A 25,044-nucleotide genomic window follows, 5' to 3' on the forward strand; every position below is an offset into this window, starting at 1 on the left:
ATGCTATCAATTTAATATATTATTAATACTAAACTTAGATCAACTTTTGAGACGTTACTATACAATTGACAATTACAGTGTTCACGCCAGGGATTAACATATTAAAATATAAAGTACTCAATTCATTAACTAAGAGATACAATCATTTGAAATTTAAAAACAAGCCATTTAAATATCCTGCCTTCACTCACCAACTTAAATGTCTATGTATGTCTAAGTTTATACAAAACAGAATTTTTGAAATGTTTAAAAACCAAATTTCCTGAATATTTTTCATTATTTTTAATTAAAAGATAATGCTTAAGTAAATTTAAGCATAAACAAACATAAATTTCACAAGAAAAACTATTAAACTGGGTAGATATGCACTGAAACGATAAAGTCCATCATGGCTTAACTCTCAAACACACAACCATATGGGTCATTGACCCAAGTGGCCTTAATGGTTTTATCAGGGCCTCAAAACAATAACTTGACCAAAGAGATGGTTTCTGTCTGGATTCATTGCCCCTAGGCCCCAATTCTCTTGATAACTGGAACTGGGGAAAGTCAATTATGAAATAGCTCATAAGCACCCAAGAAGGGTGAAACACTGGGGCAACTTAGGTTTCAACCTTTCCACATCTATTAACCTGAGGCCATGAAGAGCAAGAAAAAGTTATTTGCCTTTAGTCTACAGAAGAATGATCATTTCAATTTTTGTTAGTAATCGTTTCTGGGTAGGTTAAAAAAATTCTTACCAAGGAAAATTAAACAATTCTCCAAGGAATAAAATATATCAAACAGCAGTATTTTACCTTGCTTGACAATACTGACAATAAAACTCCCCAAACTTAAAAACAAACATCTTGCAATTTTTTTTAAGATTTTTCTTGATGTGGACCATTTTTAAAGTCTTTATTGAATTTGTTACAATATTGCTTCTGTTTTATGTTTTGGTTTTTCAGCCGCAAGGTATGTGGGATCTTAGCTCCCCGACCAGGGATCAAACACAGAAGTCCCAGCAATTTTAAAATTCAAACTTGGAACAATATTATGCCAACCTCAGTGGAGTTGACATTTTGTTTTGTTTCATTAAACTAGCTCTGCTGCTGACAACAGACTGAAACAAAGTATACATTGTTTAGCATCAGAAGACAAATCAGCATACATACTTGGGACCCACACCACCCAAAGGGTTTTAATTATCACCCCGCTTGAATAAGTAAGAAGGGGAAAAAAAGAAAGAGGCTGTTACCCAATGACGTTGCTATTTTCGGTTTCTTAACTTTTTACATATTTTAGTGATAGCTAGACATGTTGAAACAGACTTCTTAGAGATGCTCAAATGATTTATACTACAAAAGAAGGGGTGAACTTTGTTATTTCAATCTAGATTCACATAAAACTTAGAATTCACACACTGAGCATTTAAGCAAACCATCTCTGAACAATTTACAAATGAAGAAATCAGGGTCCAAACAGCAAAGACCATAGAACTACTCAGTCACAGACTTACCCAGAACCCAGACCCCTAATTTCCAACCAAATGCACTAAGTCGTTTCAGTGCATTCAATGAACATTATCAAGTAACAAACTACAGGCACTGAACCACCTGCACACAATAGGGAGAAACAGCACAGTCCCTGCCATCAATGAGCAACCAGTCCACTAACAGAGTAAATGGACCCTTACAATACAAAGTTATGAGAGGATAGGCAGAGGATTCTATGAGAACACAGCAAGAGAGGAGAGAGAGAGAGAGCACTAAGGGCAAAAAGCTGTGAAAGGGGATTATGGAAAGTAAAGCATGAGTCAAGACAGTGGAATCAGCTTGATGAACCATCAGTGCTATCTGCTTCACATAGGATGACAGTAGTCCAAAACCAGATACTAAAGCGCAAAACTTACAGGTTTAGAATTTAGCCTGAAAACAATAAGGAAACCCATGAAAAGTAATATGACCAGATCAGTATTTAAGAAAAGTTGCTCTGGATACCATGTAAAGATTGGATGAGGGATAACCCAGCAGCACTAAGACAACTGCCCAGGTATGAAAGGAGGAACTGCACTAAAGGTAGTAGCAGTACAGCAAGAAGGAGAGGTGCAGCCTCTCTTACGCTGGTGATAAGAACTATATAGAATCACTATATATTATAGCGACAAATGAGTTAGGGTCTTGGCCAAACAATGTTAGAAATCTATAAATTCAAATTATGTCACTACAGAAATTATTTATTTATATCTATAAATGAGAAAAGCAAACAAAAATTTAATTAACAAATATAGGCTGTCTGCCTAACATACATCCAATATCTTACTGGCTATTATTAGAAACCTGGCAAAGGACTTTTGTGTTTCACTGACTATTATAACCCAAATACTCAGAGCAATGACATTTAGAATAATTCAACATACATAGTAGGGTTGAAAGAATGAATGACACTACTACAAAACAATCTGTCTTAACAGAACTTAAAATACAAGATTATCATATTAGGTAACAACAAATATTATTAAGACAATGTTGGAGCACAAAACTGCATAGTACTATGAACAACAGTTACAGAAATTCAAAAAATTGAATACAAAAGTTTCATAGAGTGGATGAGTAAACTGAAATCAAGGAAGGGGCTTCCAGGCTAAATGATGAATGTGAACAGAGTAACCATGGGACAGCAAAAAGCTTAACTCAACCAAAGCAGACTTTAATATATGACAAAGAACTGTGAGAAATCAGATGAAGACAGAATTTCAGATTGTTAAGAGTCTTTAAAACCAAGAGGAGGCATCAAGCTGAGGTGTCTATAAGGATCACCTTGGAAGGCTTTTTAAACAGTCAGGGGTAGGAGAATAAAATAATGCAAGTAACATATAAGGAAAATTAGACACAGCAATATATTGAACAATTAAAGAGAAAACCTAAGACTAAGGTAGAAACAGTTGAAACTAGGAAGGAAAGAACAAAACTAAAACTTGGTCAGTAGAAAACCAATCAGACTTTTGAGTGTGACTGACCATGAAGGAAACAACTATAGAATAAAACAGAAATGTCTCAAAGGTTATTTCAGAACGTTTTAGTTTCAGTGACTGGCAGAATCCTAAAGCCACTGACAGAAAAGTTGTAGGCTGAAGGGAGCTCAAGGAAGTGGACTAACAACCCTACCACAGGCCTCCCACCTTGGCTGTATCCTCAGCCATTCAGAACATACACAGAACACGTTTCTCTGGTCCAACCAATTCTACATCAGACAGACTGGCAATAATCAGATTTGTAAGAGTTCTAACAACTAATATACAGCGAAACATAAGCTATCAAGTGAATCAGATGCTCGAGTTCACTAAGTGCTCCACTCCATTACTGTCTTAATGATACACTGGAAGTCAAATTATAAACAGGCTGCTTGGTATGTAGTGATTCAGAGCAAAAGGCATCATTGAGGGATATTTCATTCACGTAGGTAGCGATGAAGTCTGAAGAAATACACAAAACAGCCCTCTAGAGTATAAAATACTCCAACACTAAATAGTTCTGGATAAGTATGTCCAATTCTGGCTATTTAAACTGTTTTTCTAGACTTTCAAACGACAAAACTACTTTCCAATCCTATTTCTTTAGATGAAAACCTATCTAAAATTTGCTCTATCTTTTGACATGTAAATACCATTGATTTGGCTACAATCTAGTCTACCTTAGGTCTTGCAAACAATCCACATCTAAGATCAAGGTGAGAGGACAACTTATTTCTTCCATCACGTGTTGATTTTATCAAACTCTTAAAATGTTAACCACCCCTCATGCCACCTACAAATAATATGTGATAAGTGGTATGGTAGAGGTCAGTGCCCAGGGTCATGGGAGCATTCCAGGAAAGGGAGTGATTAAATCTACATTAGAGAACTGGGAAAGACTTGTTCACAGAGGTGACATCTAAACCAATGTCACAAGGTTAAAGTAGTATCCCATTGTCAGACAGGAAAGGAATACAAGTTTAGACAGATACACCTATTTGTACCAAGAATGTAAATGGCATGAGCTGAAATAATGAGCAGTTCCACACAGCTAGATTTTGGTACGGGCTGCCCAAAATGGACTCTTCTGCAGGTACTTAGAAATAAGTCCAGGATCCTAAGCCTGGAAGTAACTAAACCAAATATATTTTGGAAGGATAACTCTGCCACTACAGTGGAAAAATAAAGTGGAGGGGGGGGGGGAAAGTAACTGGAAGCAAAGAGCTAGATCAGATATCTGCTGAAATAGTCCGACCAACACCATACAAGCCTAAACTAAAACAGCTTCAAAAACAAAAGCAAAATTAAGAACATTTTTTAGAGGAAAAAAAAGGAATTAGGCATGAGGTTAATAATTATCTCTGCAAGAGAAGTATCAATAGGTAAAGATTAAACTTAAGCGATTATGTAAAGATAGAATGAGAATAATGGCCATAATTATTCCTTGGAAAAATTAAGCAGTAAGAGAAAAATCTGACAGTTACTAGAAAGGTTCACATATAAAAATATACATTTGTAAGGGGGAAAATATACATACTTAAGGCAAAAGGGAAGGAACCAATATAAGGGGGCTGCTAACTATTCTAAAAAGGAGTTAACTGTGGGTATTGCTTATGAATCAGAAATAGATGAGAAAAAAGGCCTAAGTTGAAAGTAAAACTTTATGAGACCTTGCTCTACTGAACGGAAGCACAGAAGGTATAGAGACGTATTAAATTGAAAAACTGAGGTCTTCAAAGGTTACATAACTTGGTGGGGTGGGATAAGGAAAAACTAGGTCAAGATTTTTGAAGTCCTGCTTTCCACTGGATATGGTCATTTTGGAAAACTCATTACGTATCATTTCAAAGTCCTCAGATCATTCCCTAAAAACCATGATGGGGTGGGGAGTTGATCTGTAAAACAAAAGAGGGGAGGGGCAGCAAGTTGTGAGAATTTTGACATAAAAGTTAAGGAAGAATTGAATGAATAATTGCCAAGCAACTACAAGTCTGCATGACTCAGTAGCTCAGGTCCAACATCAGAGAAATGAAAGATGTGGAGTTAAAGGTTAAATCTGCAGGATAATTAAGTAGCTGGTCAAAAGAGACAAAGAAATGACCAAAGTGGACAAAGTTTGAGAGATCTTGAAAAATAACCACATCAAGGTAAAGATCTTGGCAATGTGACTGAGAGGATGTCCAGAAACTTAAGAAAGGTCTGATGAACTTACACATGTAGATGACTGAAAAACCCAAACTGCATTTTTTAATACAATTACTTCCAGTAAGTTCTTTAATAGAATTGAGGGCTATCTAAATTTCACCAAGAGAAATTCTTCCACATAATGCCAAAGCGGATAAAAGCATAAAACAATCATGAATAGGCAGGGAGAATTCCTCCCCACAGACCATCCCTAGAATCCCAGGGTTGATTATACAGGCTATCATGGCCTTTATCTGGTTTTATATCATAGCTCCAGCCCTTACAGACACAGTAAAGAGAACTGAAAATAAGGAGGCCTTTGCTAAACAAATGAAATGAAAATAAAAGGTTTTGGTAGGAAAGCAGTTAAAGAATATGAATAAAGTCCCCTATTGTATTTAACAGACGTATTGATTGAATCATATGAAATCAGATATTTGTTTTGACCTACAAAACAGCAATTTCATATGGTTCAAATTGTTACTACAAATAGAATTATATACACATAATACATAGAAGGTAAAATGACAGAAAGGGAATTGGAAAACACAATTATTAACAACTATGATTTGAACTCAAACGACATGGGTTTTCAAATTTAAATATTTACAGAATTAGTCCGGTTTGCCAACATCGATGTTTTGCACCACAGAATTTAATTTCTTTAGAGTAAAAAGTACAAGCAGAAATTTTTATTGTTTCCGAATTAAGAATAAGAAATTTAATGTACTTTAAAACTAAGGTCCAAAACCACAAACCTTCAATAAAATGCCTTGGTTCACCCTAAATATCTTAATTAGACCTACAACATAGTAGAATGCATGAATTTGACATAACTATATTCAGTAACAGCAGCTCCAGATTTTCTGCTGAAGATGATGATAGAAAGCCGTTTTTCAGAATTTGATTAAACTTAGAAAAAAACTTTAGATATTTTTCTTATGATATAAATTGATAAGGCAAAGTGGAAGACCAACAAGAAATAGAGTGCAAAGGGGCTTCCCTGGTGGCGCAGTGGTTGAGAGTCAGCCTGCCGATGCAGGGGATGCGGGTTCGTGCCTCGGTCTGGGAAGGTCCCATGTGCCGCGGAGCAGCTAGGCCCGTGAGCCATGGCCGCTGAGCCTGCGTGTCCGGAGCCTGTGCTCTGCAACGGGAGAGGCCACAACAGTGAGAGGCCCGCGTACCGCAAAAAAAAAAAAAAAAAAAAGAAAGAAATAGAGTGCAAGGATCAAGATGCTTTTTTCCAAGAATACGGGACATTCTAATTAAATATAATTTATAAACCATTTTATTAATTTCAACACCAAATGTGTTGAAATTAAGTTGTTTATTTTACTTTTTATACATTTATTTATTTTATTTATTTATTTTGGGCTGCATTGGGTCTTCATTGCTGCATGTGGCTTTCTCTAGTTGCAGCGAGCAGGGGCTACTCTTTGTTGCGGCATGCAGGCTTTTCATTGTGGTGGCTTCTCTTGTTGCGGAGCACGGGCTCTAGGCACGCCGGCTTCAGTACTTGTGGCACGTGGGCTCAGTAGTTGTGGCTCGTGGGCTCTAGAGCGTAGGCTCAGTAGTTGCGGCTCACAGGCTTAGTTCCTCCACGGCACGTGGGATCTTCCCAGACCAGGGTTCGAATCCATGTTCCCTGCATTGGCAGGCAGATTCTTAGCCACTGCACCACCAGGGAAGTCCCTAGTTGTTTATTTTAAAAGATAATTTTCCAGTTACAGTAGGTTGAATAAATTTATGCAATATCTCATGTAAAGCAATACCATACAGTCATTAAAATGTTGATGAAAACTTAAATATTTTTAAAGATGTTAACAAGCTACTTTACCTCTAAGGAAAACAGGCATAAATGTTTTATTATAATACTGATAAGTAACAAACAAAACGTTTAATGTAAGACATCCCTAAATTCTGCGACTCTTCCTTAACTGTAAGAGTATTTTCTGACAATATAAAAAATTTCCCTACAGATCTATACTCCAAAAAGCTATTAGTCAAAACTAATAAATTTATATTTGACATTTACAAATCATCTTGCTTGTTCTAACCAATTCCTCCTCATTCCTCAACATTCATTTCCTCTATAAAACCTTCCTGGCTACTAAAAAACATATGCATAACTCCAAAACAGACTTTATCATGCTGAGCTGTAATTTAAGGGTCTCTCCCCAACTAGAACTGTACTTAACTCATTTCTTCAGCCCCAACTCCATTCCCGGGAAAGTGCCTTGCAAGGCAGGCTTTCATTACAAGTCGAATATTTACTTTTTAGATGAAATAAAAGGATAAAGCATAAATTTGCCCACTGTTCTTCACTATATTCAGTTTCCTATACATGTCAAACACTGAACTTTATTCACAATAAAGAAGAAAATTATTCATTTTAAGACTGAAAGACAATATATCATGCACTCTGCATACCTCAGAGTTAAGAGCTGTAGCTATTTTGGGGGTGGGATAGGGAGGGTGGGAGGGAGGGAGAAGCAAGAGGAAAGAGATATGGGGATATATGTATATGTATAGCTGAATCACTTTGTTATAAAGCAGAAATTAACACACCATTGTAAAGCAATTATACTCCAATAAAGATGTTAAAAAATAAATCGCAAAGAGTTGTAGCTATTTTTACAAGATAATCCTCTCAATTTAATGCAGTATATATCGCAAATACTTTCAAACTTTGTTAAGTGTGCTAATAAAGCTTTATTAAACAATTCAAAATAAAAATTTCAACTTATCTCTAAATTTTAAGCCAAATACAAAAGCCAAGAAAACTTAATGTGCACCCCTAACATTAACTGTTAGAAAAATGTATTCACTGTTAATATTTTAATATGTTGAGTAATTAAACACTAGAATCAAGGTAGTTCTGTCACTAACTAGCATTAGTACAGCAACCAGACAAGCGCTCTTTAGGACTCATTCCTTATCTACAAAATGACAGGAGTTGGCAAATGATCTCCAAAATCTTAAAAAAGCTTACTGATGATGACTGTAATACTTTAATAAACAATAGATTGTTGGCATTCACATATTTACCATTTCTAAGCCACCATCAAAGCCTGTGATATGTGGTTATTGCTAATGGGAATGAATAATTATCACTTCCTCATAAGAATTAAATGAGCTAATATTTATAGGAGACCTGTATAGAAATCAGAGCTCCAAGTTAATGTAAAGGAGTACACCTAGCCCACCGCCCAGCATTCTTACCTCAAATAGTGGTTTGCAGGAATTTCTCTTAGGAGATTTGTGAACGCCAGAGGTTCTACAGTCCTTTTTTTTTTTTTTTTTAAACTTAGCTACTTGGCCAATTCTCTCTTATTAAATGATTCATTTTCTTTATGATTTAAAAAAATTTTTAGTGACTATCAAGAGAAAGAACTATGATGACCATAACTACTTCTGACAGTAATGATTGAGAAACTCTCTATTAAAGTCAAGAATAAGTACTCAATAAATGTTAGTTGAAATCAAATTAAAAAATAGTTTTAATGTCTCAGTTAAAGTTACTACTTACACTACAATGAATTTTACCGAAATTCATTCATTTACCGAAATTTCATTTACCGAAATTCATTACTGAATTTTACCGAAGCTTTCTTATCTGTCCCTCCTGACTGGAATATATATTTCGTTGGCAATTCTAATTGCAGTTATCCAGATTCTTTTCAAATTCATTTTTGGCTTAAAAATTGGACTAGGAAAAGATTAGTAAAATCAACATGAAACATCTGACCTATCCAAACAACTAAACTGTCTAGGAATAAATGATACATTAAGGCTTCATTGTCTCAACGTTAATTAAGACAACAGAGTGGGAAGTCAGTAAGCATAAACTTAAACAGAAGTAAAATTCTACTAATGAATTAGCTACTAATAAAACCAAACTTTTGAGGAAAAAAAGGCATGGCTTCTCTTTTGAGCAAGACTGTATCCAGAAATAAATGATTCTAGTCATGGAACACTTAAATGCATATGCCCATAAACCATAAAGAACTGGAACTATTTTCTAATCAATTATTTATACTCACCATAAAAAAAGCCAAAATCTTCAGAAATGATAAAAAATACTTAATAAACACTCAAGTTAATGAAGCTTTAGTCGAGCAGAACCCTCCAGTATGACTTTTTCTTTCAGGAAAAGAAAGCAGGAAACTATGGCACTGCTTTTTCTAGTGGATCATTGCACAGAGGCAAACAGTGGAAATCAACAGGTAGAAGATAACAAAAATCAGCTAAGCACTGTGTAAAGGGCAGACATTAAAACTATATATAAAAAACAAGCAATTCAAGATTACTGTTTCAAAAGGCTTTTATTACTTATCACAAAGATAAAAGTATTAAGTTTATTTTAAAAAAGAAAAATGGGGGCTTCCCTGGTGGTGCAGTGGTTGGGAGTCCGCCTGCCGATGCAGGGGACACGGGTTCGTGCCCCGGTCCGGGAAGATCCCATATGCCGCGGGGCGGCTGGGCCCGTGAGCCATGGCCGCTGAGCATGCGCGTCCGAAGCCTGTGCTCCGCAATGGGAGAGGCCACAGCGGTGAGAGGCCCACGTACCGAATAAAAAAAAAAAGAAAAATGGCCATAGCCTTAGCAGTGCCTTATCTGTGACATTAACTGATGGCAGTCTACTATCATATATTTATAATATGGAGCTTGTTGAAGTTCCTACTTCCCAAGTAATTTCTACTGTTGGAGAAAAAGTCTCCCTTTCTCTAACCAATGCCCCTTAGTATTTCCATCTCATCTCTTCTTCACAATCCAAACCTCTCTACTTCCAAGAATTTATTGCAAAGATTCATCATTATCATCTAGCACTTATATTTTTTTCCCTAAAGGATCTTTATAATAAATATCTAGCTAGCTAGCTAGCTAATTAGTTCATGGTCTGTCAGAAGTTACATGGGGAGATAACTTTTACAAATTCTTCTAGCAGTAAAAACCTTTACTAGAGGGTGCTGAATGTCTGGGAGGGAAGGCAAAATACTCTACAAGACCACATTCTTCTTTGCAACTCAGGGAGGGAACAAAGTTCTAGTTGCAAGCAATAGGTAATCCAAGTGAAAAGAAAAGGAGCAAGCCAATCCTGGGAGCCCTCAGGAAAAGAAATGGGCTGTGAGACAGGCTTGGAACAAATGTGACACACTACATGCTTACGCTGATAAGAAATTCCAATTCACCATAGGTCCTCATCCCCAGTTCTCTAATTGCTCCACACTTCATCAGTGTTACTAGTTCAACCCCAGGCCTAAGGGAAATTAATGCTTTGGCGTGAAGGAGTGCCAGTTAAGGTAAAAGGAATATGACAGAATCCTTATTGTGACTTACTGCAGCAGTGTCAGATGTATTTAGCATCTGAGTTAGAAATGCCAATCATTAGCGCTACACATGACAGTAATAATTAATTTCTCTAATACCATGAGATGTGATACTAGGTAGTAACTAAGTTGGGAAGGATTTTCTAGAAATATAATCACTAATTATAATATTACTTCTATAGGAAAATGTTTTTGAAATTCAATCCTTTCATAAGTTAAAACTTATCAAAGATAAACAATAAGATTGGCACAACAGTACAGTGGCCAAACAGCCTGATTTAGAAGTCAAATTCCACCACCACTAGATGTGATCTTGGATGAATTACTCTAATGTCGCTGTGCCTCCATTTCTACATCTGTAAAACAGAGGTTAAAAAAAAAGGAGGTAAAATACGGAGATTAAAAAAAAAAAATAGTAGTAAGTTAAAAAAAAAAACCCAAGACTGAATAACTTTGTAAGTATTTAGTTAAGTTAGTATAAGTAGAGTAGATAAATATTAACTTTAAATAAATGCAGCTATTATTGCTATTGAGGAAAAGTAACACTCAATTTCTTATCTACCTGTCATACTTCCACTTACCCTTAAAGACCTAGTCCTTTGTGAAATCCTTCTTAAACTCCATACAAATTGAATATTCCCTCCTTTGTTCCCTCAATGTACATTCAACTAAAAGTATATCAATAATATTCACAAAATCACACATCCAGAATCACAGAACCTTGAAACAAACTATGGAGGTCATCTAGTTCTGGTTCAAGCAGACCTTCAAGACCATATATTTATTGTATTCTTCCCAAAGTCATTTTTAAAGATACGCATGTTTGAGTAGTTGATTTCTGTAACATTTTCCAATTTTTAAAAAATAAATAAAACACTATAGTCAGATATTAAAATCCTGAGCTTCAACATCAAAGTATCAAAAGGTGAAATTATTTCAGGTTTTTCTAAATCTTTGTTTATGGTCAAAACACAAAAGATATTTAATTTACTTTAACAAAAGAATTACTAAGTCTGTTTAATGTAAGTAAAGATACAATGTAAAATAAGAATATTTTGAGTGAATAAGTTATATTCTCCCAAGATCTGTAATAACTTAAAAGACTAAAAATATGTGGCATAAAAAATGTAATGTATTCAGTAAAATATAATATCACCTACTAATATACGATTTTAAAACACACATTTCTATTATTTTTCTGTTCACTGCATGGAAAGATGATAATACATGGCTTTATTGAAAGATTCTCACTATAGTTAAAGAAACTATGAGCTTTGTGCCTGACACTATAACACTTTTTTAGGGTGCAGTTCATAAACACATATTCAAAGATACCAGGTATATAGGCTGAATACATATATGAACTCAAATCTATTTCAATGTCACCTCCTCATTGTGGCTTTCCCTGAATGCCCTATCTAAAATAACCACCCCAATCATTTCCTTAACTCTGTTCTATCTTTCCTTATTGTATTTACCACGACTAAAAAATATTATGTCTCATTTGATTATTGTTAGACTCTCTCAATAAAACATAAGGTCCATAAAGATAGGAATGTCTGTTTTATAAAGTTATATTTCTGTTGCCAAGAACAGTACATGACATACAGATATTGCTTAACAGACAATGAATGAATGATTGAACAAATACTTTTGAAGTAAGAGCATGATTTTTAAGTGTTTGGTGAAACAAAAGACATAATCATTTCAGTTAAAAACAAGAGAATGTTCATCTCACCAGGACTTTAAAAAAATTTTTTTTTTCTGTAACTCAAGGATAGGTGGTACAGAAAGAGTAGGAGGGCAGTGTACAAAACGGGTTTATTTCTTCAAAGTTCCTTTGGGGCAAGTTGGTGTTCATTCTTGACTTAGTAACATGGGAAAACCATGGTACAATAGTAAGAAAATAATAAATTCTCTCTTAAAAAATGAACACTTTAGAATATGTTCTGATTTTCTAAAATCAACTATATTTGCTTTAAGCTTCTATCCCAGAGCAAACAAACGAATTAATTATCTAAAAAGTGGACAGAGCCCAAAGTATAAACCAGTCTTAAGAATCAACCTTGGGGCTTCCCTGGTGGCACAGTGGTTGAGAGTCCGCCTGCCGATGCAGGGGATGCGGGTTCGTGCCCCGGTCCGGGAAGATCCCACATGCCGCGGAGCGGCTGGGCCTGTGAGCCACGGCCACTGAGCCACGGCCGCTGAGCCTGAGCGTATGGAGCCTGTGCTCCGCAATGGGAGAGGCCACAACAGTGAGAGGCCCGTGTACTGCAAAAAAAAAAAAGAACCAACCTTGAATCAACCAAATGCTAACCAAGAGAACAGCCTCTATGATTATTTGAACTAAGCCTCTTTTGGAAAGAATTAGTAAAGAAGTGGAGGAAAAGTCAGAGAACTGAGAAGAGGCCCAAATCCCTGCCACTATGTGGCAAACTGATGAAACCTGACCAGAATCCATCCTGCAAACTGCATATTCTGGGCCATAAAACATTTAACAAATTAAAAGGATAGAAAACATACATTGTCTGCCCTCAGATCACAATGGGATTAAACTAGAAATCAGTAACAGAAAATAACTGGAATATCCCAAAATACATGGAGACTAAATAACACAGGGGTCAGAGAGGAAATCTCACGAGAAATTAAAAACATTAATTTCTATGAACTAAATGAAAATGAAAACACAACTAATCAAATTTTATGGGATACAGCAAAAGCAGTGATTAGAGGGAAATTTATAGCATTGAATGCATATATTAGAAGAGATCTTAAATCAATCACCTAAGGCTCCACCTTACAAAACAAGAAAAAGAGCAAACTAAATCCAAAGTAAGCAAAAGCAAAGAAATAATGTGAATTATTTTCAATGAAATTGAAAAGAGGAAACCAACAGAGAAAAATCAATAAAACCAAAAGCTGGTTCTTCGAAAAGATCAGTAAAATCAATAAGCCTCTAGACAAGCCAAGTAAGAAAAAAAGAGAGGACACAAATTACTAATATCAGAAATGTCAGAGGGGATATCACTACAGATCCATGGACATTAAAAGAAAAATAAAGGGCTTCCCTGGTGGCGCAGTGGTTGAGAGTCCGCCTGCCGATGCAGGGGACACGGGTTCGTGCCCCGGTCCGGGAAGATCCCACATGCCACGGAGCAGCTGGGCCCGTGAGCCATGGCCGCTGAGCCTGCACGTCTGGAGCCTGTGCTCCGCAACGGGAGAGGCCACAACAGTGAGAGGCCCGTGTACCGCAAAAAAAAAAAAAAAAAAAAAAAAAAGGATAATAAAGAGGCACTATGAACAAGTTTATGACCACAAATTTTATAACCTGGATGAAATTAACCAACTTCTGAAAAATACAATTTGCTAAAACTGAAACAACTAATAGACAATCTGAATAGGCCTATATCTACTAAAGAAATTGAGCCAATAATTAATAACCTTCCAAAACAAAAAGCACCAGGCCCAGTAGGGTGCACTGGTGAATTCTACCAAACATTTAAGGAAGAAATTATACCAAGTCTCTACAATCTCTTTCAGAGGACAGAAGCAGAGGGAATACTTCCTAACTCGTTCCATGAGGACAGCATTACCCTACTACCAAAACCAGGCAAAGGCATTACAAGAAAAACAAAAACTACAGACCAGTATCTGTCACGAACATAGATGCAAAAAGCCTAAACAAAATACCAGCAAATCAAATTCAACAGTGTATAAGAAGAATTATACACCACAAGAAAGCGGAATTTATACCAGGTATTTGAGGCTAGTTCAACACTCAAAAATCAGTTAAAGTAATCCACCACATCAACAAACCACACATCTGATTATCACTCAGCACAAAAACCTCAATATCTCCATCAAAGTTTCTAATGTCTGCATTAGAGTTCTTTCAAAGTGCTTTAAGGACCACGAGTTTCAGACTTAACTGTAAAACTCATTAATAATTAAATTCTCAGACTCCACCCCCCAATAATGGAGACCAGATAAGCATTTTTATCAAGCATCACAGGTGAATCCTATGTGAACTTAAGTTGAGAACTAGTGTCCTAATACACTTTTCAAAACTCAGTTGAAGTCACCTATTACATGACTCACCCCCCCATTAGAATTAATTTCTTTTCTCTGTACTATTCTTTGAACACACATTACATGTATTTCTCTTACAACTTATACCACATTATCTCTTCCCAACAGCCCTCCCCATTCCCCCAAAAGAAAACTTTCTCATTAACTCTGATTACAGCAGAGGTTCACAACCTTTTTTTTACAACCAACACACCACAGCACAATCCCACAGTAAAAGTTACTAGAGGATGTTACATAGATAAAATAAGCCATGCGATTCCTGCAATTCTAGGAGTTAGCTCTAATCTACTTTTCTCCCACAAATCAGCCTAAATGGTGTAAAGATCTATTTGATTAAAGTTGGTCTATAATTTTCAAAAAGTATAATAAAATAGCTTTATTCCTTTAGTAAATTTTCTATGGACTATCCATTCTCACAACATGAAAGCAAAAAAAATAAGAGTGAATACTCAGTATTTTTGGTCTGGATCATGAGTTTATATTGACTAAAACAAAAATAAAATCAAGGTGTAAAATAAAAAAGCCTATGCTTTCCATTCCATAATTGTATTTAAAACAGTAGTAAATTACTTGACCAAACATATTGACAAAGATTCCAAGTATTACCAACCTGATATATTAGAAAATGAAAAGGTGAATGATTTTAAAAAAAAATCAAACTTGAGGATGGGGGGACAGGACAGTGGAAATCAGACTAAATTTTACTTAATCAGAAACTTTCTGAAAATTCTGAAAAAAGTCCTGGGTGAAGTCACAAAATCATAAATATTAGAGTTAAAAGGTGTTTTAATTCCTATCAAGTTCCACTTCTCTTATCTAGAAGGAAATTGGAATTCTTATCTATGTTGAGTGATTTTGCCAAATTCATATAATAATGGGCAGAATCTGGGTTTTCTGACTTCTGTGCCCTTTTCATTATATCATTAGGACCAAGCAGTGCATAAGACCTCAATTCAACTAAGCTGAATCCTAAACAAATTCAACCCTTGTTCACATCATATAATAGCTAAACCCTTTCCTTTGAAGGATTCCAGGCAATGACCACACCTACATATACAGACATTATCAATTTCATAGTTGGGGAAGGTAAAGCTGCAAGTTTAGTAATTAACTTAGAACTATAAGCAATAACAAAATGGAGAGTAAACTATCTGGCTCCTGGTGACATTCTCCAGGTGACATTCTCTTAAGTGGCATTTTGATAAACATCATGAGTTTACCTTAGCTTAAAACAAAACTACCTTTTTTTGAGCTGGCAGGGGGAGAGAGGTTCTACTTCTATTACTACAGAATACTGACAACAAGTTTACATTCAGCTTCTTTGTGACAATTATAAATTTAAAGTTTTTAATTACACCTTATCTTCAACTTTTCAGACCAAGATATCAAAAACTGAGCTGAAATTTAAGAGCTGGAGATTTCGGTTATAGTCCAGACTGTGCCAAACTATCGCTACTTTAGGTAAATCACTGCCTATTTCTAGACGTCAGATCCTTCCCTCGATAAAATTGGGGTTGGGGGGAGGGAAGAAAGTGGTTATGCTAGTTATTATTTTGGTTCCTTCCAGTTCCACTGCTCCATATCTTTGTCTAATTTCATTGATACAAAAGGAGGAAAAAAAAACTGTTAATGATTACAAATTGTACCATTCACTGAGGTTTAAAGAAACACAGACGCACACGCATGCACGCACGCACGCACACACACGCACACACACACACACACACACCAGTGCCCGAAAGAGTCAGAGGTTAGCTGGTAGAGAGCACCAGGAACCACATTATTTTGAAATTCTTTTGTTTCACAGTCAGTTAAGTTTCTGTAAATCATTCAAAAGTCAATCATCATACACAGCAGCTAACAATGTCAACATTTGATCCTGAAAAAATATGGCAAACTCCAAATTCCAAGACAGAATGTCTTCCAGATGAGGATTTGAAATCTTTTATATAGTCACATAACTGACAATTTTGAACATTACCAAACCCCTGTGATATTGGGAAACAGCAAAGGTTAAGAAATCCTCCCATTGCCACCCTTCTGTGATCTGGAAATGGCTTACTGCAAAGAACCAACAGTCCCCATAGGACTTAGGTGAGCAAGACTCAGGAATTACCCACCTCGTTTACCTATAACAAGGGCAGACATAGCACCTGCAAATTCCCATTCTTTGCTTCAAAACTGACTAGTTGAACTGCTTGTCCCCATAGAGCAACCGGAACAAAATATTACCCAAATTCCAAGATCTCTTCCCCTAGGTTCCTGAACTTTGGCCCACCCTCAGTATGAAACAGGATACAACCCCCCAACAGTTTTTCCTCAGAACAGGTTTGCGTGGGGGTAAAACTTTCTCTGATTTACAGTCCAATCGTACTACCCTTTCATCTCACTTCCCCACACCCAGTTCTTTCTAGCCTGTTTTCTCCTGCCCATAAAAGAGAAGCTCTTTTGCCTAACCTCTGAGACTCTTGTAGATCTTATGGTCAGGGCACTCTCCCTACTCCAATAGTTCCTTCGCCCACGCCCTTGCTATTCCTTTCGAATACAGACCCTGCTTATTAAGTCCAGATTTTTTATTTGACACCTTTTCCAACTCCACAAGGGTTGAGTTTGAAAGATAAACTGACTTTGCTGTTTCTTTACTTTGCCCTTTCTTTAAGTGACAGGTGTTAATCCTTTACAAGAAGGGAATGTACTGTGTCCACCTGTAAAGGCTATAGGCATTTCTAAGATCTGAACTTCTTGGCCACTGCCCTACAGCTGAGAGTAAAGGGAGGAGATAATCAACCAGGCAAGGTCAACTCTGGGACCACCTGGCCCACAGCCATACACAGTAAATGGGCCATGAACATTCTGACTACCTATTCCGTACTCCAGAACAGATCTCGCGGTTGGGCAGGACAGATGCTGCTTCCTCTAGGGCCCCGGCGCCCCGGGGCAGGTGGTAGGTCCTGTCCTACCGCTCACCCCATTGCTCCCGCCCGCTCCTTCCTCAGCTGGGCACCCGACCGGCTCCCTTCACAGGACTGACCTCCCGGCCCCTTCCTCCCGACTGTTGTTATTCCAGCCCTCACAGGAGTACTCACCATGGCGCCAAGGACAGGTCGTGGACCAGACGCCCAGGAGTCGCCGGGGCCGTCCAGGACCTCCCCTCACCACTCTACAGCCGGGATCCACTCGACACCGCGAGAGAGATCTTCCGGCTCTGCCGGAAGTTCAGCCTAAGCGGGACAGGAAGTCCCTCCCCTCTGCTGAACGCCGGCGACCCCACGCCACGCAGAGGTGAGGCTACGCAGGACGTCCTTCATTGCCACTTCCGTGGGCGCTAGGTTAGAGGCTGGGGGAGGTGCTGACCTTGAGAGCGCACGCGGGAGGCGCAGGCGCAGCATAGGTAGGTAGGTGGGCGGGCGGCGCGCCACGGTCGCGCCAGCGAGGATCCCGCGGTAGGTTGGGTGGTGTTGGCAAGAGCGCACCCTCTCTCTACAAGGTGATAGAGATAAAGGTTGGTGAATGAGGTGGGAGCCGACTCCAGATCCAGCGGATTTCTTGCAGGAGAAAACCACAGTTAAGCCCCGCTCTTGCTGAGACAACACTGGCTCAGCCACGCCCTTTCTCTTTTTACCTTCTCGTTTTTCTAGCTGCCCTTTCTTGGAGACTTTCCTTACAGAACAGTCCCTCTGTCGTCTCTGCTTCCTGCTTTAGTGGCTCTTCCAGCTCTATCCTTCCTCAGGGCAGTGGAATTTGTTCATGAGAAGTTTCTTCATTACAGGTACCAGCTAAAGCCAGAAGGACATCTACCAAGAGCAGAGAAACCGGCAAGAGAATTCTGCCTATTTAATACATTCCAGTAAGGACGGTTTCCATTTAGATTAAAAAGTATATGTCATCAGATGGAAAAAAGTCAAACTCCCGTATACCTTCTAATGTTGTGCTGGTTTTTTTTTCCCCAAAAGACATATACCCTCAAAATGTTGTGTTGTTTTCTGTACCTATAAACTCTCTCTGTCTTTTTATTTGGTGATACATAGCACTAATGGTAGGCTTGAAGTGGATATACAGAGTACCTTTAACCCAGAAATTCATCTCACAATTTAGGGATCCTTGCTTAAGTCCCAACTGTATCTGCAATTTCATCTGTGGGATCTCTTTTTGCCATAGGGTCTAGTTTTGTCGTAAAGCTGGAATTGGGATGGGAAACTAGGAAGCTTCAGAAGAACTTAAGAAAATTGGGTTGGCAGGGTTGGTTAGAGATGTTAAGTTTCACCTTCCTTACCAAAGTACCTGAAGAGCACAAATACCCAAGCTATAAATGGTCAGAAGATCCTGAGAATCAGAGTTCCCAGCCATCTAAAAGAAGCATGCACAGGGCAGTTACTCTATATTAGTTTTCACTTTAAATTTTACCGGGAGATGAATAGTGTGACAGTTAAAAAAGATGTAAGGGGCTTCCGTGGTGGCGCAGTGGTTGAGAGTCCGCCTGCCGATGCAGGGGACACGGGTTCGTGCCCCGGTCCGGGAGGATCCCACATGCCGCGGAGCCTGCGCTTCCGGAGCCTGTGCTCCGCAGCGGGAGAGGCCACAACAGTGAGAGGCCCGCGTACCGCAAAAAAAAAAAAAAAAAAAAAAAAAAGTAAGAATCATAAGTACTAACATTGGAAACAGCTGGAGGTGGAGTGGGGCTGGGAAATATTTTGTGAAACAGATCCTGTTGAGGTTGAATCCAGAACTTCGCTGAGAGTTCGTTCCACTTCTGCTGTATGGAACAAGGTTGGAAATTGACAAGCCCCAGGGCATTGCAGATGGTAACTGGGAGAGAGGAATTGGAGTCTGTCGGCAGGTGTGTCTGTGGAAAGCAGCTGCGATCCTTGAGGAAGAAAATGTGGAGAAGGAAAGTGGCTATAAGTCTGTCAGTGACAACACATCCTGCTAAGTCTTACTCTCCTTTCTGACACTGTGGGTCTTACATCTGCCCTAGACCTGGCAGCCTCATTGAGGTTCACAAAGCATCTCCTATGTGGCAGTAAGACTGAAATTATTAGGTTGGTATCCATTCCTGCCAGAGTAAACGAAAGGAAATCACAGTATTCGTTATCTGCTGATCATTTTAAATAGATCATGGGGTTCTGTGTTCCTTATTTGGTATATGGCAAGTTGATAAATAACTCTTGGTTAATATCCTTTAATGTTTCTGTTACAGTGTGACAAATCTGTTATAATGGTTTTTTTAAGATTAAAATGCATGCATGTTTTAAAGCTGCAACCTCCCAGTCTTTTTTTTTAATCCTACAGAGTAATTATAATGTTGTGTAAGGTTACATGCCTTGAAGTAGAGGAATTTACTTATTTCCATTACTTAAAATAGATGAGAGTCTTTGACAAAGGTACAAAAAAAGGGGAAAATAATGAAAGGGGGGCGGGGAAATGTGGATGATGGAGATTAAGAAGAAATTTGGTTGTTTTTGTCAAGGGAGTTAGGAGTACAATCTTTTATTTAAAAAAAATCTTGGTTGCTCACTATTCAGGCTTTGTGATGAGTTGTCCTAAGTGAGAACTGTTCTCCAGTACTTAAGAACACTAACAAATAGTTACCTCGTCCTTCAGGACCTCCACCTATCTGGAACGTTTTCAACCATTAAGACCTATCACTTTTTTGAAGTCTAGCTCCATATTCTTTGCAAAATGTTTTCCAGATTAGCTCCCCTAAGAAATTTCCACTGCTTTTTCTTACTTTAGTAAATATAATAACTTAAGCTTTCTTGTGCAGTGCCTTTGTAATCCCCCCACCTCTGCGCAATGTATATTGTTTTCCTAATTAGACATAAATGCCTTGGACTTCTTGTGTTGCCCACCCTCTTCCCCTTGAGAAATACCATTTAAAGGAATGTTGTGGACAAAAATCACTTCAGTTAAACTGCCCTTAAAATGATTTATGGACAAAAATATTAGCCGTAGGAATACTTACCATCATAAAAAATTAGGAAAAATCTTTAACAATTAGAGATTGGTCAAATTCTATCATGTATACTTAGTGGAATATTAACTAGGTATTTTTTAAAAGCCATTAAACTGGTCTTTCTAATGGAAAATGTGTGACCAGTATGATTGCTTTGACGTGAAAAAAACTAAGTATAGAACAAAGAGTGAAAAAGCAAGTAACAAAAATATATCAATAATTGTTACTGGAATTACCACTCTAAAACAACCTTTCTGTAAGGGAGTAATTTTTTTTTTTTTTTTTTTTACTTAGGAGTAGATGAAAGGAGATTTTTTCCCCCAAAAAAAATTATGCTTTGTAACATCGACCTATATTACTCTCACCTTTCTAATTTGGGAAAAACATACAAACACACATGTTCTTCAGAAGTGTATTGCAACTTTTTGATAGTTCAGTAGCCTCCCTCTGAAACTTTTCTCTATTGTTATTATAGTTATATCTAGGACCGTACTACATATCTGACTGGTCGAAAAACTCCTGCAAATTTTACACAAATTATACAGTGCACATTTTCAAGGATTACTAACGTACATAAATGAGATCTTGATATCATTTGATACCTTTTGGTATCAGGAAGGTCTTTAAACAGCCACCACCGAGTGCAATAAAACCGTTAGAAAAGATTAAAACCTAAGTTAGCTTTATTCATTCTTTAAGTATTTATTGAGTATCTACTCTGTCCTAGTCACTGTTCTATACTTGGGGAAACTGTGATAAATAGAGCAGACATGGTCCCTACTACATTTTAGTGATAAGAGACCATAAGTAAATAAGCAAGAAAAATATAAGTTAGTAATAGTGCTAGGCAGAGAATTAACATAGATGAATATTTTAGATTAGGTCACTAAGGAAAACTTCTAAAAGAGTGTTTTTATTTAAACTGCTATTTGACAGGAGAATCCAGCTTTGCAGAAATTGGGGAAACCATTGCTTGCAGAGGGGACAAAAATGCAAAACCCTGAGGCATGAACTATCTTGGAATATTTTGGGAACAAAAAAAAGGCCTGCCTTGTTGGAGCATAGTGACTACAAGAAGAGAAAGTTTGGGGTTAGGAAAGAGCTAAATTATGGTTGCATTGAAAGCCAGGAAAGGGTTTAGATTTTATTCTAAGTGTGGTGGAAAAAGCATTTTAACCTGAGGAGTTAAATGCAAGAATATATTTTTAAACTCTAATGATATTTTTGTAATTGAAGTGTTTAGTTGACTCACATGTAACACAATTACTAATATACATGGACATAAATCCATCATATTACAGTAAGTCCCCTACATACAAACCTTCAAGTTGTGAACTTTCAAAGATGCGAACATGCATTCACATGTCCAGTCACATGTAGTTCACGTGTCTGGCTTACATTGTCATGTGCGTGCATCCTCTACAAGTGGTTGTGCTTTTGTGTACTTTACTGTACAGTACTATATAGCCACCCAGACATCACTGGATTGTTTTTTCAAGAGAAAAAACGATAGAATTGAATCTAGCAAGGAACCAGAACTGTGCCATCAACATCAGGTGTGAGTGAAATTGCAGCTTGCCCTCTGTCTCCTATTGCCAATGATCCTTTAGCTCTACCATTTCCCACCTCCTCTCCCTCCAGTCAGTAACTCTTCTTGCCTGTTCACTCGATGCCAGCCCCTGTATGCCGCTGTTGTACTGTACTACTGTACTTTTCAAGGTACTATACTGTAAGATTAAAAATGTTTTATTTTTTGTGTTTGTTTTTTATGTATTATTTGTGTGAAAAGTATTATAAATTATTACAGTACAGTACTGTATAGACGATTGTGTTCGTTGGGCACCCAGGCTCACTTTATTGGACTTAATGAATAAATTGGACTTAGGAATGTGCTCTCAGAACGGAACTCGTTCATATGTAGGGGACTTACTGTATTTGCTGTTTTTCCCATCTCTCCTATGTTCAGTTTCTCCTTTTTTGCCTTCTTTTAGATTGATTATTTTTAATCCATTTCTTCTACCCCATAAGCTTGACAGTCATGTATTATTTAGAAATTTATATTATACTCTTCCTGGACAATGTAAAGACCTGAGAACACATCAACTTAATTTACTGCCCCACTGCATGTTATATACATTGTGTTTACTTAATATGTATTTCCTAATTCCTTAAGACATTATTATTTTTATACAATTAATGTGTGTTTATATTTACTCAAACATTTACTTTGTCTGTTGTACTTTATGATTCCTTGAGTTTCTAAGCTTCTATCTCGGATCTTATTTCTTCTTCCTAAAGAACATACTCCAGTATTTCCTTTGTAGATGGCTGCTGGTGACAAATTCAGTTTTTGTATCTTGAAACTACTTATTTTACCTTCATTTTCAAAGAACATTTTTGCTAAATTAGCAGCTATTGTATTTTATCATTCTGAAGATACATTCCATTGCTTTTGGCTTCCAATTTTTTTTTGAGAAAAAATGTTGGTTTTATTTTTGCCCCCTTAATCTGTTTTTTCCTTTGGCTGTTTATAAGATGGCCATAGTAAAATTGAAGCAGTTTTATTATGATGTAACTAAATGTTGTTTTCTTTGGTTTTTTTTAATTTGTTTTCTTTTTGAGGTTTGTAATGCTTCTTGCATCTGGGATCTCATGTCTTACTCTGTTTTGGAAAGTTCTCAGCTCTTATCAGTTATTGTTTCTGCCCCACTCTGCCCTCTCCTCTCCTGGTACGCCACTTAAATGAATATTCAGTCATTTCAATTTATCCCTTATGTTCCATTTATTTGTCTCTGTATGGTTCATTCTGGATAATTCTTACCTTTCAGTTCACTCTTTTCTCTTTAATAGTCTCTAATCTCCTGTGAAACTTATCTGTTGAAGCATTTATTTCAGTTATGTTTTTGGTTGTTGTCAGTTCAAGCATTTCTGTTTGGTTCTGTTTTATAGTTTCCAGTTAGCTATCCAGTTATCTTTCTCATTCTGATCTTTTATCTTCTCAAACATATTAAGCATAACTACTTTAAAACTCGTGTCTAGTAGCTGTGGGGTCTGCTGTTGTCTGAAGCTTCCCTGTTTCTTTGTTGTGTTTGTTGTTTATCATATTATCTTATTTACTTTTATGAATTTTTTGTTTATATTATTTTTATTGATAAAATTTTTGTTAATTTATCTTATGTTATTTTTGATTGAATGCCAGAACTGGTATATGAAGTTATACTTTGAGGTCTAAAATGATGATAGAAAGGATTTATGTCTCCTGGCAGGGGCTCTGGGCACTAGTAATCCAAAATCATCTTAATCTGGTCAGTGGCTGAGATGACTGGAAGGTCTACTTCTAGTTCAAACTTTTTCCTAAGGTATATAGACCTTTGAGATCTCAGCTTGAAGCCTGTGGAGTTAACAAAGGCAGGCTCTGAACTCCAGTTTTTGTCTTTTTGACTCACTGAGTTAGTCAGATGGTCTGTTCAGCTTCTCAGCTATCTTCTCAGGAATCAGCAGATAACCCCAGAAAAAAGCTATAGTAAATACTGGGTTCAACAACTCTGGGTTTTTCTTCTTCTGGATTTTCTACTGCCTCATTGGCTCTCTCTGATGCCTTCAGATGTTTGTTTTATATTTTGTCTAACTTTTCTAGTTCTCAGAAGAAGGAGTACAGGCATACCTTGGAGATATTGTGGGTTCAGTTCCAGACCACTGCAAGGAAGCAAATATCACAATGAGTCACATAAATTTTTTTGTTTACCAGTGATTTAAAAGTTATGTTTACACTGTACTATATTCTATTAAGTGTGAAATAGCATTGTCTAAAAAAAAGTACACTCCTTAATTTAAAAATAGTCTATTGCTAAAAAATGCTAACCTTCATCTGAGCCTTCAGTGAGTTGTAATCTTTTATCCGGTGGAGGGTTTGAAATACTTTGAGAATTACCAAATGTGACACAGAAACATGAAGTGAGCAAATGCTTTTGGAAAAATGGTGCTGATAGACTTGCTCAATGCAGCATTGCCACAAACTTTCAATTTGTAAAAAACACAATATCTGTGAAGCACAATAAGGTGAAGCACAATAAAATGAAGTACGTCTGTACTGAAATACAGATTTAGAAATGGATGCACTCTTATAAGGGATATTGATTTAAGACAGATGACATTGTAGGCCAATGGGAAAAGCAAGAGCATTCCAATAAATGGTACTGGATATCCATATGGAAGAAAATTAAATTGGACCTCCCTAGTTAACACCATACAGAAAAGTCAGTTCCAGGTGAATTAAAGATTTAAATGTGAAAGGAAAACCTATTAAAACTTCAGAAGACAAGATAGTGAGATATCTTTATGCTCTTATAGTAGGTAAATACAAAACCTATAAAAAGAAAATTACATTCAAATACATTTTTAAAATCTCTGTTCAAAAGATATCATAAGCCCTTGGAGTAATAGTTGATTTCATTTAGGTACAGGAAATGTACACAATGAGCCTGGAACATTTTGTT

At 37.1% G+C, this 25,044-nt stretch overlaps 1 protein-coding gene across 3 annotated transcripts in view; it reads right to left on the reverse strand.

The window, feature by feature from the left end:
- The window catches only part of TMEM161B (transmembrane protein 161B), a 70,357-nt gene extending 52,573 nt beyond the window's left edge, over positions 1-17,784 (reverse strand). For all 3 annotated transcript variants that reach the window (XM_081231824.1, XM_081231826.1, XM_081231823.1), the window contains exon 1: positions 17,682-17,784. In XM_081231824.1, coding sequence (XP_081087950.1) covers positions 17,682-17,684 — 3 coding nt within the window. In that variant the 5' untranslated portion in view covers positions 17,685-17,784. The remainder of the gene's footprint in view (positions 1-17,681) is intronic.
- Between the last annotated feature and the right edge of the window lie 7,260 nt (positions 17,785-25,044).

The sequence above is a fragment of the Mesoplodon bidens genome (genome assembly GCF_964165515.1).
Source record: "Mesoplodon bidens genome assembly, chromosome: 4".
Classification (NCBI taxonomy): Eukaryota; Metazoa; Chordata; class Mammalia; order Artiodactyla; family Ziphiidae; genus Mesoplodon; species Mesoplodon bidens.